Source organism: Nycticebus coucang, chromosome 13 (genome assembly GCF_027406575.1).
Source record: "Nycticebus coucang isolate mNycCou1 chromosome 13, mNycCou1.pri, whole genome shotgun sequence".
Classification (NCBI taxonomy): Eukaryota; Metazoa; Chordata; class Mammalia; order Primates; family Lorisidae; genus Nycticebus; species Nycticebus coucang.
Genome location: NC_069792.1, coordinates 17,324,622 through 17,341,785, shown reverse-complemented (window position 1 = coordinate 17,341,785; position 17,164 = coordinate 17,324,622). Strand labels below are relative to the sequence as shown.

At 42.2% G+C, this 17,164-nt stretch overlaps 1 protein-coding gene across 6 annotated transcripts in view; it reads right to left on the bottom strand.

The window, feature by feature from the left end:
• The window catches only part of SGK3 (serum/glucocorticoid regulated kinase family member 3), a 159,129-nt gene that overhangs the window by 80,424 nt on the left and 61,541 nt on the right, over positions 1 to 17,164 (bottom strand). For 2 of the 6 annotated variants that reach the window (XM_053559185.1, XM_053559184.1), the window contains exons 2-3: positions 8,269 to 8,482; positions 2,942 to 3,025 (exon numbers count right to left, since the gene is read on the bottom strand). In XM_053559185.1, the coding sequence (XP_053415160.1) occupies positions 2,942 to 3,025; positions 8,269 to 8,346 (162 nt within the window). In that variant the 5' untranslated portion in view covers positions 8,347 to 8,482. Of the gene's footprint in view, positions 1 to 2,941; positions 3,026 to 8,268; positions 8,483 to 8,842; positions 9,137 to 16,353; positions 16,509 to 17,164 lie in introns of those variants that run through there. The other 4 variants (XM_053559187.1, XM_053559188.1, XM_053559189.1 and 1 more) reach the window with 4 other exon arrangements.

Genomic DNA, 17,164 nt, shown 5'->3' with positions numbered 1-17,164 from the left:
GGTTTAAAAATATAAACTATAGTCATCAAATATACATTTAAGCTGACAATTAAAATGCTTACAGTTTGGAAAATTTTATTATACTTTTTATCTTTTCTTTTACTCTAAAAGGAGAATAGTTCAAGAATTTGTGTTTTTTGAAATCCAGGCCAAGTTTAACCTCATGTCTGTAGTTTCAAAGAACACAATTGATACCATTTTTCTGTTTTATTTCCTGCCCCTCACCACAGGAGGCAGAATTAAAAGGAGTTATATAAAAAGACAGAGGTAGACACAAAAAGGAATGAAGTAAGAAAAAGATGAAAAAAAGGAAGAGAAATACAAGAGCAACAAGGGAGATGAATGATAAAAAATGAATTACATATTAAAAAATTCTGCTGCAAAAGTTTAAAGATAGGGCATTTCAAAGAAGAGAGAATAAAAGTGATCATGGGGGAAGGGGCTCATACAAGTTTTATTACTTCACCTTTATTATTAAAGATATACAAATATACACACACATATATATATATATATTTTTTTTTTTTTTTTTTTTGAGATATAGTCTCACTTTGTCACATTGGGTAGAGTGACACCCTGGCATCACAGTTCACAGCAACTTCAAATTCTTGAGCTCAAGTGATTCTCTTATCTCAGCCTCCCAAGTAGCTGCGACTACAGGCACCCACCACAACACCAGCTATTTTTTTTTTTTTTCAGAGACGGGGTCTCACTCTTGCTCAGGCTGGTCTGGAACTCTTGAGCTCAAGCAATCCACCCACCTTGGCCCCCCAGAGTGGTAGGATTACAGGTGTTGAGCCACCTCACCCAGCCAAAGGTACACAAATATTAACACTCTGTCTATGAGATCATCAGCTATTTAATTCATAAAACCATCTTCAAGTGCAGCACTGGGATGGATCGCCATACTGCTCAGTTTTTAGGTGACATTCCCTGTACACCCCTTCCTTTTATGAACAGTTCTGCTAAAGGTAAGTTTAGAAAGCAAGTGTAGCCTATAAAATATTTTAAGCAGAATGTAGAAAGAAGTCTCAAATTTCAGTTATTACTATTTCTTTTTTTTTTTTGGCCGGGGCCAGGTTTGAACCCGCCACTTCTGGTATATGGGGCTGGCACCCTCCTCCTTGAGCCACAGGCGCCACCGTTACTACTATTTCTTTAAACAAAATTTCGTCTTATCTAAGAAAATCATATAAACTGTGTTCATAGGAGAAAGATATTGTAATGTTATTTTTCCCTGGTCTATGGGGCTGGCACCCTACTCCTTGAGCCACAGGCGCCACCGTTACTACTATTTCTTTAAACAAAATTTCGTCTTATCTAAGAAGATCATATAAACTGTGTTCATATGAGAAAGATATTGTAATGTTATTTTTCCCTGAGCATAACTAGGTATCGCAGTGGGTACAGAGTTTACAATCCTCAAAACAAGGATGAACATGTAGATAACAGGTATCTAAGAGTTTTCAGCAGAACTAACAGTTCAACTCTTACTCAGTTTCCAAAATAAAACCATTTTTTAAAAATTACGGAAGGCAGCCTGGGTATGGTGGTTCATGCCTATAATCCTAGCACTCTGGGAGGCTGAGGTGGGTTGAGTGCCTGAGCTCACAGGTTCGAGACCAGACTGAGCCAGAGTGAGATCTCCATCTCTAAAAACAGCCAGGCATTGCAGCGGGCGCCTATAGTCCCAGCTACTTGGGAGGTTAAGGCAAGAGACTCACTTAAGCCCAAGAGTTTAAGGTTGCCTGAGCTGTGACACCACAGCACTCTACCAAAGGTGACAAAATAAGACTCTGTCTCAAGAAACAAAAAAATTGGGCGGTGCCTGTGGCTCAGGGAGTAGGGCGCCGGTCCCATATGTCAGAGGTGGCGGGTTCAAACCCAGCCCCGGCCAAAAAACCACAAAAAAAAAAAAAAAAAAAAAAGAAACAAAAAAAATTATAGAAGGCTAGCCAGGCATTGTGGTGGGTGCCTGTAGTCCCAGTTACTTGGGAGGCAGAGGCAAGAGGACCACTAGAGCCTAAGATTTGAGATTACTGTGAGCTGTGATGCCAGAGCACTCTATCCAGGACAATACAGACTATGTCTCAAAAAGAAAATTATGGAAGGTATTTATTTGCATGCACAAAGTTCTACTGGCTTCTACTTATTTCAAAAGTGGAACTTTGGCAGGGAACAGTGGCTTATCTTGTAATCCTACCACTTGGGCCTCTGTGTAGGATCTTCAAGGCAACACTGTCCACAACCATTGGTACCTATGTAAGATCTGGCCTGATGTATCACAACAGAGGTGGTCTGTGGCCTACTCTAGAAAGTATGTACTAGGAGCACTGCAAACACTAGATTATGAATACTATTTCATATCTGCACTATGAATGCATAAAAATAGGTTTTAATTATTTAAGTAAATAGCTAATGGTCTCTCATCCCAGGTAACTATCAGAACTTCTGAAAGTTTATACACATTTCAGTTGTGGGAGGTACTTAAAATCTGGAACCTGAGACTTACCTTCTAACTAAGTATGAAAGGAGAGTGGGTACATGACATAAGTTCAAACTTAAACCTTACAGTTGGGCAATTTAAACAGAAATATCTTGATGATTAACCATTATCAAAGAGGTAGGTAGAAACAATTTATTTCTAATATTCTGTGACAGTAAAATGTACAGGGTGGCCATAAAGTTTGTGCATGAACTTTAAGCCGTTATCTAGTTCTCTTACTTTCAATGATTTATTTGGAACCTCTCAATGGTATCTGTTCATCTTCTTCTGTAAGAATTCTTTAAAGTTACAATGCATTTGAAAAATCTTACCCTTTTCTTCTTATCTGATATGTGCAAATATTAATTTAATCATTCAAATAAATCTCTCTCATTTGGTCATTTTCTCAGGTTATTTTGTTTTAAACGAAAATCTTATAAAACGACTATTACTTACAGTGTTATAAAGTTTATCAAACTCTGCATATCTCCTGAAGACAAACCATTCACTCCTGCCCACTGAGACCAGAACTTTATAAACCTGTGGAAATAAAAAGTAACATAATGAAACAAAATTCAATTGCAAAAAAATCCACTGTCTATTTAAATATGTGAAAATCTGTTTTCATATCCACAACACTGATATATATTGTGATTCTGTAAGATACATAAGCATGTCAACTAAAACACTTATTATATCTTGACAAAAGGTGATATTCTATTTTAGAAATGTTGCTGGGCATGGTGATTGCTGCCTATAATCCTAGCACTTTAGGAGTCTTGAGGCAGAAAAATCACTTGAGGCCAGGAGTTTGAGACCAGCCTAGGCAACAGTGAGAACCCATCTGTATAAACAAAATCAGCCGGACAAGGTGGCAGACACTTGCAGTTCCGGGTCCTCAGAGGGGTGAGGCTGAGGACTGCTGAGGTCAGAAGCTACGACGATGCCACTGCCCTCCAAGCTGGGCGATAGAATAAGACCTTGTCTCCGAAAGTTGTGAAATATTTCTGTAATTCTCAAAGAATAACACCATGTTTGCTGTGAATTTTCTCTGAAAATTACAGAAATGTTTCTTTGTGCTCATTATTTAGAGCTATTAAATTCTATCATTTTATCATTCTTGCGTCATATTTTTCCCCAAGAATAAAATATTATAGATTCAATTAACGTCATTTTCCTCTCTTCTTCCTCAGCCATATATATATATATATATTTTTTTTTAGAGACAGATTCTCACTTTGTTGCCCGTGGTAGAGTGCCGGCATCACAGCTCACAGCAACCTCCAGCTCTTGGGCTTAGACGATTCTCTTGCCTCACTCAGCCTCCTCAGTAGCTGGGACTACAGGCACCCGCCACAATGCCCTGCTATTTTTTTGTTGCAGTTTGGCTGGGGCTGAGTTCGAACCCACCACCCTCGGTATATGGGGCCGGCGCCCTATTCACTGAGCCACAGGTGCCACCGCCTTAGCCACAGTTATTACTTTGAAATTATAAAGTATTTTAAAAGTGATGCCTGGCACACAGTAAACAATTATTAGTCCCCTTTCTTCCAGATCATCTTTTAAACATTATATTTCAAGCTAAAAACTTATCCTCAGGTTTCTTACTTCCATCTTACGTGCGTTTAATATTTTCATACATAATCTCACATAATCATATGAAGCCTATGATAAGCAGAACATTGCAGCTTCCACTATATCTCTACTATACATGAGGAAATAACAGACCAAAAATTTATGTAACTTGCCTAAGTTCACAAACTTAATAAAAAACATAAAACTGAGACTAAAATCTAAAGCTAATTGTCTACCCACAAGAAACAGTATCAATTATAATATACAATCAACCCTCATAATTCATTCTACAGGTACTCTCAGAATATAATTCAACATACCAACAGTAAGAAAAGAGTTTGGAGGACCAACGGTCTTGGACCATTTCTAAAGCGAAAATAATAAGAATCCAGCTATATGAGGAAAGACTAGATGATGATGGCTTGAGTTACCAATCTTACTATTTTACAGTGATGATGAGGGGAAACATATGATTTGCTCTGGGGTTTATGATACAACTTTCCACAGTCTGTTGAACAAGTTAAAAGAAGAAATAAGATTTACTTCAGAAGACAGGCATACTAAAGTGTATAAACTATCTCTTCCCATGAAAGATAGGTAACCTATACTCACAAGTTTATATTTAGATAATACTGTGAGGAAAACATCTCTCTGATCCTATAGGTGATATTATACATGAATTCTGTAGTACTGTTTAAACTTTAAAATATGGTCACACTGGCTGGGTGCATTGGCTCACACCTGTAATTCTAGCAGTTTGAGAGCCCAAGGAAGGAGTATTACTTGAGGCCAGGAGTTTAAGATGAGCCTGGATGAACACAGTGAGACTTGGTCTCTACAAAAGTTTTAGAAATCAGCCATGCATGGTGGTGTGTGCCTAGCTACTTGGGGGACTGAAGTGGGAGGACTGCTTGAGCCCAGCAATCCTGCAGTGAGCTATGATAGTACCACTGCACTGAAGCATGGGTGACAGACAGAGACCTTGTCTGGGGATGAGGGGAGAAGGTTATATTAACAGCTCACCCATAGTGTCAGTGAAAAGGCCTAGAATGCAAAGCTATATCCCTCTGTAAAAGAGGGGGAAAGGTCTCATCCAGAAGGTGAGGCAAACAAGGTACTGGTATTAGACACCTGGGCAAGGAATGCATCCATCCAGATGGATAGGAAAAGAGGGTAATATGTAGGGGGATAATCTGGCCCTTTGGGTCTTAGCCAAGAGGGCATCCAATTGTTTAGGAGAAGCTCCAGGGTGAAAAATGTTAGAATAAATAGTAATGGCTCGGTGCCTGTAGCACAGTGGTTACAGGGCCAGCCACATACACTGAGGCTGGCAGGCTGGAACCCAGCCAGGGCCAACTGCAACAAAAAAATAGCTGGGCACTGTGGCAGGCACCTGTAGTCCCAGCTACTGGGAGGCTAAGGCAATAGAATCTTTTAAGCCCAGGAATTTGAAGTTGCTGTGAGCTATGATGCCACTGCACTCTACAGAGGGTAATATAGTGAGACTCTGTCTCAAAAAAAAATAGAGTAGTGAGATGATACTCCCCACATGGAAAGAATGCAAAGTGGGCTCAGCGCCTGTGGCTCAAGCAGCTAAGGCGCCAGCCACATACACCTGAGCTGGCGGGTTCGAATCTAGCCCAGGTCCACCAAACAACAATGATGGCCGCAACCAAAAAATAGCTGGGCATTGTGGCAGATGCCTGTAATCCCAGCTACTTGGGAGGCGGAGGCAGGAGACTCGCTTGAGCCCAGGAGTTGGAGGTTGCTGTGAGCTGTGATGCCACTGCACTCTACCCAGGGCGACAGCTTGAGGCTCTGTCTCAAAAAAAAAAAAAGAACATAAAAGTGGAGGGTAAAGGACCTAGCCAAGGTACTAGTGAAGCTGACTGAAACTAAGCAACAGATTTATCTTACACAGCACTCAACATCAGCAGACAGTCCTAGAAACAGAATTGCTACAGGAAGATCAAAACACTTAGGCCATATGACTGAGTTTCTTGAATTCTTTGTGCTGACTTCCTGGTGAGAAGAGCAGGGTTTGGAAAGGTCAGATGCCCCCTCCCACTACCCAAGTGCAACCAAGGCTAAAAGCAAGTCTAAGCTCCAGTCTGGAGCAGTTTTGCCATAAATATATTTACAGGAAATAAGATAAAGCTTTATAGGAAATAAGATAAAGCTTCGTGAAGCCATTAATAGTATGTTTTATAAACAAATGCTTATTAAGTTCTTATAAAAAGTCAATAAGCAAAAATACCTATTTAAATTCCTAAAAATACTTTCATTTGCAAAAAACAAGATTTCACAAGAAGCAGTGAATACTTACTATGTATGAAATGATCTTATATATTTTTAAGTATTTCCTTACTGTCTGTCCTGCCCCACTAGAACGTAAGTCACTCTTACTATCCCCTACACCCCCAGTGCATAGAACAGTGACTAGTATAATACAGAAACCTGACACTTTCCTTTTTTTTATGTAGAGACAGAGTCTCACTTTATGGCCCTCGGTAGAGTGCCATGGCATCCATCACACATCTCACAGCAACCTCCAACTCCTGGGCTTAAGCGATTCTCTTGCCTCAGCCTCCCAAGTAGCTGGGACTACAGGCGCCCGCCACAACGCCCAGCTATTTTTTGGTTGCAGTTCAGCTGGGGCCGGGTTTGAACCCGCCACCCTCGGTATATGGGGCCGGCGCCTTACTGACTGAGCCACAGGCGCCGCAGAAACCTGACACTTTCAACTGGATTGAGTCAAGACATCCTAGAATGTAATGCATTTCTCTGTTAGAAGTCCACCAGTACAGAGCTATATATAAGAGTCTATTTTTATTTCTCAGTATAACATAGGCTTCTGGGCCTGCTGAGGGTGGACAGAGTCCTGTAGGGGGTGGGGTCCATATGCACTGACTAGAACCACATTTCTGAGGACTGAAGACTACACTGTAGTGATCAGCAAATAACTTGTGAACTGGTACTACTTTTCATTCAATACCAAGTCAACAAATATTTATTTAAACTTCTACTACCTCTGTTCTAAGGGGATGGTCAAATAATAGTGAGGGACATCTTTGCTTCAAAAGACCTTGCATTCTAGTCAGGGAAAGCACACAAAATATGTCAGGTGGTGATAAAGGCTATTTAAAAATTAAGTAGGGGCCTGGCACAGGGGCTCACACCTGTAATCCTAGCATTCTGGAAGGGCAAGGCTGGTGGATCCCTGAGCTCAGGAGTTTGAGACCAGCTTGAGCAAGAGCAAGTCCCCATCTCTAAAAAAAATGGAATTACTAGCTGGGCATTGTGGCAGGTGCCTATAGTCCAGCTACTCAGGAGGCTGCGGCACAAAGATTGCTTGAGCCCAGGAGTTTGAGGTTGCTGTGAGCTATAACACCACGGCACTCTACCCCAGGGCAATTGAGTGAGATTCTGTCCCAACGAGAAAAAAATGTTATAAGGAAGATATTACAAAAATTTCAGTAGAGTGTTCTTGACATGGGATCAGTGACTTCAAGAGGGCATTAACCCTGATAGTGCATACAAAATTATACGCACGTGTAAAGATCCCTGTGTATGCACATGCTCATCTTCTGGTAAGAGGATTAATCAAGCTGGGCAGGGTGGCTCACGCCTGTAATCCTAGTACTCTGGGAGGCCAAAGCAAGTGGATTGCTTGAGCTCAGGAGTTAGAGACTAGCCTAAGCAAGAGCGAGACCCCATCTCTACTAAAAACAGGAAAAACTAGCTGGGCGTGGTAGTGCACACCTTTAGTCCCAGCCACTTCGGAGGCTGAGGCAGGAGGATCACTTGCACCCAGGAGTTTGAGGTTGCTGTGAGCTACAATGATGCCACAGCACTCTACCCTGGATAAAGAAGTGAGACTCTGACTTGAAGAAAAGAGAAGGGAAAGTGAGGGGAGGGAAGGAGAGGGGAGTAGAAAAGAAAAGGAGAAGAGAAGAGAAAAAGATTTAACAGTTTCACAAAATTCTACAAGAGAATATATAAAAAGGCAAAAATCTAAACTAAAAAGGGAAAATTTATTCCATCACAGTGGCCAGGGAAGACTCTATGGAGGAAATATGATTTGAAAGAAGTAAAATCTGGATATGTGGAGATGGGGGAAGGGGGTGTTCTAGGATAGCAAAGAAAAGCAGAAATGAAAATATTCTCTATATTCATGTTTTCCCATATGCTTTGTGTTACATACTTACAGTGAACCTCTTCTTTTTCTCTCTGTGTTCATCAGAGCTGGGAATGCTTACACTTGGGCAGCTTTCCTTGTAGTCCATGGTATAATCTCTTTGAATTTAATGCCTCAAAAGGACACCAAAAAATGAGTCCAAAGAAATAGTCAGATGACAAACCCAATTAACTAATCCAAAATATAAAACCTCTTGAAGTAATGTTCAAATTCCATCATGCAACCTTAACCAACAGAAGAAAAAAAAGAACTGATTAGCAAAACAATTTTTTAAAATACTTTGTCATTCCTGCGCCCAGGATCCATGTTATGTTTATTCCAGCAGGACTTACTCTGTTTATACGTCTCAGTCCGCATTAGAGATGCAGTTTCTGTTATGTTCCTATCACTAAACCACAACAAAACATTTACATCCCATCTATATTCCTTACTACTAGGAAATTTCGTAGGCTTATATACCACAGTTCATGTGAACTAAAGGCTAATTCTCACCTAAAAAGCTCTAGTTGGACTAAAACATTTCAGACTTGTGGCATATGCTGAACACTTCAGATTACAATCCCATGTAGTAAGTAACGATTTACCCATTTTATAAATGAAGCAACTGAGGCTGGGCTCCCATCTGTAATCTTAGCACTCTGAGAGGTCGAGGCAGGGACTGCTAGAGCTCAGAAGTTCTAAACCAGCCTGGGCAAGAGCGAGACCCTGTCTCTAAAAACAGCAAGGTGTTGTGGTGGGCATCTACAGGCTCAGCTACTTGGGAGGTTGCAGCAAGATGATCACTTGAACCCAGGAGTTTGACGTTGCTGTGAGCTATGATGCCATAGCACTCTACTCATGGCAACAGAGTGATACTCTGTCTTAAAAAGAAAAAAAGAAAAACAAACTCACACACGAAAAGCAAAACAACAAATGAAGTAACTGAGACACAAAGAGGTTAAATAATTTACACATCCACGATTTGAACCCAGGCTGTCTGGCCCCAGGCCTGACTCTTAACCACTGTTCTTTGCTGCATTTTATTACCTGAGGGTATTTGTTATACACTGAATACCTGGTTAAAGACATTACGGTACATCTTCACAACGAAGACATGCAGTATGTTAATATCACCTCACCCTTGAACAAGGGGTGTGAGATGTCACACTGGTGTCACCTTTGCTACACACAGCAGCCCATACTCTCTGATGACACGCAAAGCAATACTTTTCAAAGTATCACTTTACCTGGATAACTTTCCTTGATTATTTGTTTTGGGAAATCACTCTAAGACAGGGGTTCTCAACCTGTGGGTCGTGACCCCTTTGTAACAATGAAAATACATCCTGCATATCACATATCTACATTACGATTCATAACAGTAGCAAAATTACAGTTATGAAGCAGCAACGAAAATAATTTTATGGTTGGGGGTCACCACACCAGGAGGAACTGTATGAAAGGGTCGTGGCAACTAAAGAGATCTGACCACTGTAAATGTCAGCTCATAACTTTATTCAGGTATAACAAGTTTTAACTGATTTAAGTGTACTTCCCTTTGAGATGATTTAAAATGTATGTTGTTGGATTTGCTGCTGCAAATGCATTAAGGAAGAATTTATATGTAGCTGAATTCCTGGTTAGAAAATACAGATACGTAACTGACTCTCCCCTAAATGCAGTGTGCGGCATCTGTCTATATGAGATACAGAACCTACAGCAGCAGCCACTTCGGCCCCATTAGACCAGGGCAGCACCCACTAGGGCCCTACTTACCCTCCCAGGGCCCCCGTCACAGCTCTTACATGAGAGCAGGTGGAACCCACTTTAGCCCATCCTTCTTCACTGCCACAGACAGGGTAAAGATTATGAGCTACATTTTGTACACCTCTCCCTTGAGAAAGTGGAACACAGACAGAGGGGAGTAGGGCCCGCTGGTACTTTATTACGTATGAGCTTGAATATCTGTCTATGCCTGTTGGGCCACAGCACACAGGAACAGCATTCCAGGAAAACATCAGGCCTCAGGCCTTCCCTCTGGAAGAAACAGTAAGATATTAAGTGGCATCAGGAATAAAAAAGAGGAAAGAGCTGGTAGGCAGGATAAGCTGTTTTGTACAGGTTGCCCAGGGGACGTCTAAGAGCACAGGTACAACAGGCAGTAAAGTGTAGAAGCCTACATCCAAGGTGTGCACTCAGACCTGGGCCAGAGGCTTCAGGGAGGCAATAGACGTAGATAATCTCCACTGATGCTTCCAGATTCACTCTTTTCTGCTCTGCTGCATGCCCAGAAGCTGACCTCTATGGACTACACATCGAGGCAGGCCACCTCTTTGTCCTTGGCTTCTGGCTGGGTTTAGCCAATGCCAGGGACTAGCAGACCAGAGGGTAGGAGGAGTGAGATGCTAAGGTGTTCTCCCTGGCCTCTTTCTGACTCCAGGGTTTTCTCTGCCCAAGGCCACAGTTCCTACCAGGCAACTCCTCCCACAGCTGCAGCTGAAGTCCTCAGAGCAGTTTCCTAATGGTTAGTAAGAAGGGTGCTTCATCACACCTTGCTGGTTCCCGTAACCCTGCCCACACTATCTTAGTAAATAGTTCTTTGTATGACTCCCTTCAATTACTTCTGAGTGTGCCATGTGACTGATGCAGTTAACTGACACCAAGAATGACCCCAGAAAACCAGGCTCAAAAATGAGATGCATATTTGGTAAGTGCCCTGACAACCTTCCTGTGGAGGGAAGGGATGGCACACAGTGACATCATGATCACTCAAAACTTCCTCCTGTGCACGGTGTCCAGGGATGGAATGCAGGTGCAGGGCAGGGTGCTCAAAGTCCAAGCAGCTGGTGAAAACATGGACTGCGGCTGCTTCCGGCTGTCCTTGAGAATGTGCACAAAGCAAGTGACAAACTGAAAGCTGTGAATTTCCAAAAATATGGGTGGAAAATCTACAGCTATTTAAAAGAATGCTTTTAAAAAATAAATTAAAGAAAAAGAATGCTTTATTTCATAACAGTAGCAAAATTACAGTTATGAAGCAGCAACGAAAATAATTTTATGGTTGGGGGTCACCACACCATGAGGAACTGTATGAAAGGGTCATGGCAACTAAGAGATCTGACCACTGTAAATGTCAGCTCATAACTTTATTCAGGTATAACGAGTTTTAACTGATTTAAGTGTACTTCCCTTTGAGATGATTTAAAATGTATGTTGTTGGATTTGCTGCTGCAAATGCATTAAGGAAGAATTTATATGTAGCTATTTAAAAGAATGCTTTTAAAAAATAAATTAAAGAAAAAGAATGCTTTATTTCTTAATAGTTGCTGAGCTGATGGGACTAAGGATCAAGCCTGGAGTTTGATGGTAAGGGCTGCAGAGCCCATTAAGCACCCAACTCTGCACAGTCTCTTGTGCTAACACAGGGTATGGGCTAAAAAAGTGAATAATGCCAAATCACAGATGCAGGCATGTGGGAAGACACAAGCAAGACTAAGAATGTTGAACACCAAATTCAAATGAGCTTCCCCTACTGAAAGCAGCTACCTACACCACACTAAGGAGACCCAGCTTCCCAACGTCCCTACCACCAATAAAACCCTTCCACATTGTTTCACATGTGATTGTCAGTCTTCTTCACTAACTACTCCTACCCCTTTTCCTTGCCATCTAACCCAAAAGATCCCAGAAATAAATTCAAAGCCCTCTCTGGGAGAAGACTATTTCTATACAAAAACATTTGCGCAATCTCAACAAGTTTCACCAGCAAGAGTCTGGGGAGCACATATAGGAGTACACTTGAACCAAAGACGACTAAATACAAGATTATTATGACCCTTTAAACAGCCATAAGTGGCTCGTGCCTGTAGCTCAAGCGGCTAGGGTACCAGCCACACACCCTGGAGCTGGTGGGTTCGAGCCCAGCCCAGGCCTGCCAAACAACGACAACTACAACCAAAAAATAGCCTGGCATGGGGCGGGTGCCTGTAGTCCCAGCTACTTGGGAAGCTAAAGCAAGAGAATCGCTTAAGCCCAAGAGTTTGAGGTTGCTGTGAGCTGTGATGCCATAGAACTCTACAGAGGGCAACACAGTGAGACTCTGTCTCAAAAAAATAAATAGCCATAAGTGTATATTGTTGACCTTTCTCCAGGCCCTTTCCAAAAGAGACCTGCATCAATTCCCGAGGGTGACTGTCCATTGCAGAAAGGGAAATTTATAATCCTTCTAAGGGTCACTGGATACCAGCTCTAAACTGACACATCACTGGGGACCAACACACGGTCTCCCAGTCAAAGTGGGACTTCCAGGGATAAGGGAAGAGATGAAGTCAGCCCTAGTGTCTCATAGTGGGTCCAACTGGACCATAGGCTCAACTTGTGCTTATTTCCCTAGTCCTACAATTTTAGTAGAAATAGATACACTTAGTGTCTGGTCAAATGCCTACATTGGTTCCCTGCCCTATGTCATAGAAGCTATGATAAGGAGAAAGGACCATGAAAAATCCCTGGAACAGTCTCCTTTCCCCCCCAAGTAAGAAGTAACCCCAAACTATATCACATCCCTGGGAGAAAGTCAGAAATCAGTACTGCTATCAAAAATTTAAAGGATACAGGGATGTTGGGCGGCGCCTGTGGCTCAGTCGGTAGGGCGCCGGCCCCAAGGGTGGCGGGTTCAAACCCGGCCCCAGCCAAACTGCAACCAAAAAAATAGCTGGGCGTTGTGGCAGGCGCCTGTAGTCCCACCTACTCGGGAGGCTGACGCAAGAGAATCGCTTAAGCCCAGGAGTTGGAGGTTGCTGTGAGTTGTGTGAGGCCACGGCACTCTACCGAGGGCCATAAAGTTAGACTCTGTCTCTACAAAAAAAAAAGGATACAGGGGTGTTAAATCCTACTATAGCCCCATTTAACTTGCCCATTTACCTTGACCAATGCTGGAAAGATCTTAAAATATGACTATGGATGACCGTAATTTTTTCTTGTTTTTATGAGACAGTGTGTCTTACTTTGTCACCCTCGGTAGAGTGCTGTGGCATCATAGCTTGGAGCAACCTCAAACTCTTGGGCTCAAGCAATCCTCTTGCCTCAGCTTGCCAAAGTAGTTGGGAATACAAGCGCCCTCCACAAGGCACTTTAGAGATGGGGTCTTCTTGCTCAGGCTGGTCTGAAACTCCTAAGCTCAGGAAATCCACCCATCCTGGCCTCCCATAGTGCTAGGATTACAGATGTGAGCCACCCCGCCCAGCCCTGATAACCACAATTGTAATCAGATTCAATACCAATTATAGGTTATGATTCTAAATGTGATGTATTTTGCTGAGGCAAATTAGCATAACCTGGTATCTGGTATATGACTATTGACCTGATAAATGCTTTCTTTTCTATCACCATCAGTAAGAACCATGAGATGCAATTTGCCATGAAATAGCAGAAACACCTTCATTGTTTTACCTGAGGGCTGTGTCTGCATTGTCATAACATAGTCTCGGAGAAACTTTAATCATCCTGCTAGCCCACAGGTCACCCCACTGGACCATCATAATGATGGCATTATCTTAAATGGACTCAATGAACAAAACATTAGCAAGTACCTCGGACACCTATGCTAGACACACGAGCAAATCAGAGGGTGGGAGCAAAAAGCCATTGGAATTCAGGGATCTGCCACATTGATGTTTTCTAGGGTTCTGGTCTGGGATAGGGTACCACATCTCAGGAGACAGAAATTACCACACCTTGGACCACGTCCACCGAGGAGGCGAAACAACTGGTGAGCTTCATATTTGGAATGCCAATGTGACCCCGAAACAACTGGTGAGCTTCATATTTGGAATGCCAATGTGACCCATTTACTGGGTAACCCATAAGGCTGACCATTTTAATTGAAGCCTGTTCCAAGAGAAGGTTCTACAGCAATGAGAGCAGCCGTAACTCTTGAGCCTATGCCTTAGCGCACCTGACAGTACTAGAAATGACATGGCAGACAGGAACGAGTGAGGGAAGCTCTGACAAGCACCAAGAAAAGAGTAAGAGTTGTAGACCCTTGAAGGTTTGCCTACAACTACTGTCCATTTGGTTGCTGGCTTACTGCTAGGCCCACGTAGAGATTAGATGCCTGCCTATGGAAAATCAAGAGGCTGTGTGATAAGCATCCCCCAATATGAATAGAATATCATCTGAATTACTGAATCACAAAACTTTTTATGTACAGACAACAGCATTTCACTTGGTTCAGTAAAAAAAGACTAGGCTGTGTGGCACACACCTGCAGTCCAAGCTACTCCGGAGGCTAAGGTGGGAGGATTACTTGAGCCAGGAGTTGTGGGCTATAGTGCACTACAGCAATGGTGTCTGTGCTAAGTTCAAGACCAACATGGTGACCTCCTGACAGTGGGGGACCACCAGGTTGCCCAAGTATGAGTGAACAGGCCCAGGTCAGAAACAGAGCAGGCTATGGATTGGGAGTTGCTGCATTCCTCTCTAAAGTCATAGCCCCTGTCACAATGGGATGGGAATGCAGTCCCACCTCTTGTAACTACAATTCTTTTGGGATGAAATGTTACAATTCTCTACTCGGTGTCCTTGAACAAATTTAAATGATCTGACCCCTGGTTTCCTAATCTAGAATTTGGCGCTAGTAACACTGACTTCATAAAGTGCTTTAAGGATTCAAGACAATTATAAAGGCCAGGCAAGGTGGTCCACACCCGTAATCCTAGCATTTTGGGAGACCAGGGCAGGAGGATCATTTCAAGCCAGGAGTTGGAGATCAGCCTGAACAAGAGTAAGACCCCATCTACAAAAAATTAAAAAAAAAAAAATCAGCTAGCCATAGTGGTACAGTCCTATAGTCTCAGCCACTGAAGAGGCTGAAGCAGGAGGATCACCTGAATTCAGGAGTTCAAGATTGTAGTAAGTAGTGATGAGGCCACTGAACTCCAGCCTGGGCAACAGAGCAAGACCAGGTCTCAAAAAAAAAATTGAAAAAGTACAGAATCTAGCACCATACGGGTTACCAATAAATCACATTTAAAACATGTCAATTTGTTTTCAATTAATTTTCATTTCCTTCAACAAATACTGAGCATTCATCATGCACTAGGCAATAAAAACAGAGAAAATCCTAACCTCAAAGAACTTAACCAATAGGGAAGACTGACAAGCAACTTACAAATCTGTGAAGTGTGATGCTGTGTGTGGGCAGGTACACCAAGAGAGCACTGGGAAGGGGGACAGCCGCAGACTGTCACCTGTGTTCAGCTTAGCTAAAAATAAAGCCAGGCAGGTATGGAAGCGTAAGTTTGAAAAAATATCACACACATTTAACTCAACTGTCTCTGTGAAGAGACAAAAGCACGTGTCGGAAATGAAGCTGCTGCTGTGAATGAAAACAGAGAGAGGTGAAATCACTTGCCCAAGTTAATATCCAACTAACAAACAACAGAGTTACTATTCAAATTTGTCCAACTCTAAAATCCGCTACCAATTTTTTTACTATCTCCACAGTTTTGCCTTTTCCAGAATGTTACGTAGTTGGGATCATACAGTACATGGCCTTTTTAGATTGACCTCTTTCACAGAGTACATGCACTTAAGGTTTCTCATGTCTTTTTATGGCTTGGTAGCTTCTCTCTCCCTCCCTTCCTCCCAGCAACAAAGAAAAATAGTAGACAGTGGTCTGTCTTAAAATCAAAACTCCCACTTTTGAGCATAGTTCATTTCTTTGTAGTGCTAAAGATCATTTGTCTAGATGTACTACAGTTTATTAATCTATTCACCTACAGAAGGACATCGTTCTTGGTTGCTTCCAGGTTTTGGCAATTATGAATAAATTTGCTATAAACGTCCCTATGCAGGTTTTTGTGTGGACATAGTTTTTAACTCCCTTGAGTAAGTACTGAGGAGAGTGATGGCCGGACTGTGTGGTTCAGAGTATTTAGTTTTGTAAGAAACCAGGAACTGCCTTCTAGAGTAGCGTTTAGCATTCCCACCAGTAGTGAATGAGAGTCCCTGCTATTCCCTGTCCCCCTTATAGCACTTCCAGGCCTAATTCTTTTCTTCCTTCCAGGCTTGTTCTTGTTTCTCTGACTGCTGTATAGTGAAGAGTAGGTACTCTTACCTTCTTATCTGGGTAGGGTTCACCAGTCAGTGTCAAGCAGTCTTTATGATGTGTAAAGGAAATTTTCCGGAGGTGGTGGGTTCAAACCCAGCCCCAGCCAAAAAAAAATCCTTTTGGCTGCCCTGGACAAGATCCGTCTTTGGACAATAATTAGCCTATGGTGGACAAAAAGATGGACACAACGATGAAGGGAAAAAACCTTTAAGGTCTGTTTTAACCAGTATTTGTAACAACAAAATTCTAGCATAAGAATTTGGGGAAGTTTTCTATCCTGGAGTTTCACCCATACTGTTAACTTTTTACAGCTCCCATTGATAAAAAATTTAAGTCTCTAAATGCTTTTTTTTTTTAAAAAGATAACTTTGCCTCCTTTTCTAAAGATCATATCCTTGATCATATACCCTTTCTTATATACTCTTTATGTTATAATTTATTGGTTGTTCTTGTGATGGAGCAACACTGAGCCTGCTCTTAGATGTACCAAGCTCTTGTTGAGATATATGTTTACATGTGGTGTTTCAAGAAAGGGAAGGCAGGGACCACTACTGACATAGTGTCACACAGACTTTGACCCCTCCTGGCGGCAGAATCTGAAGTCTGCTTTTCCTGTGCGTGGCCTTCTGTCTGTAACCTTATTGACTATTGAATACCAGCTGCTCTCTTCTCTTCAGTTTTGATTTGCAGAGATGACTTAGAAGTGGACAATGCAACAGTAGCAAAAGAAATCAAGGGACAAGGTGTGTGAGCTGGGCTCAAGACAGAGTGCTATCACCCACAGTTGTGTGGCCGTATGGAAGTAGTCTTTGAAGCC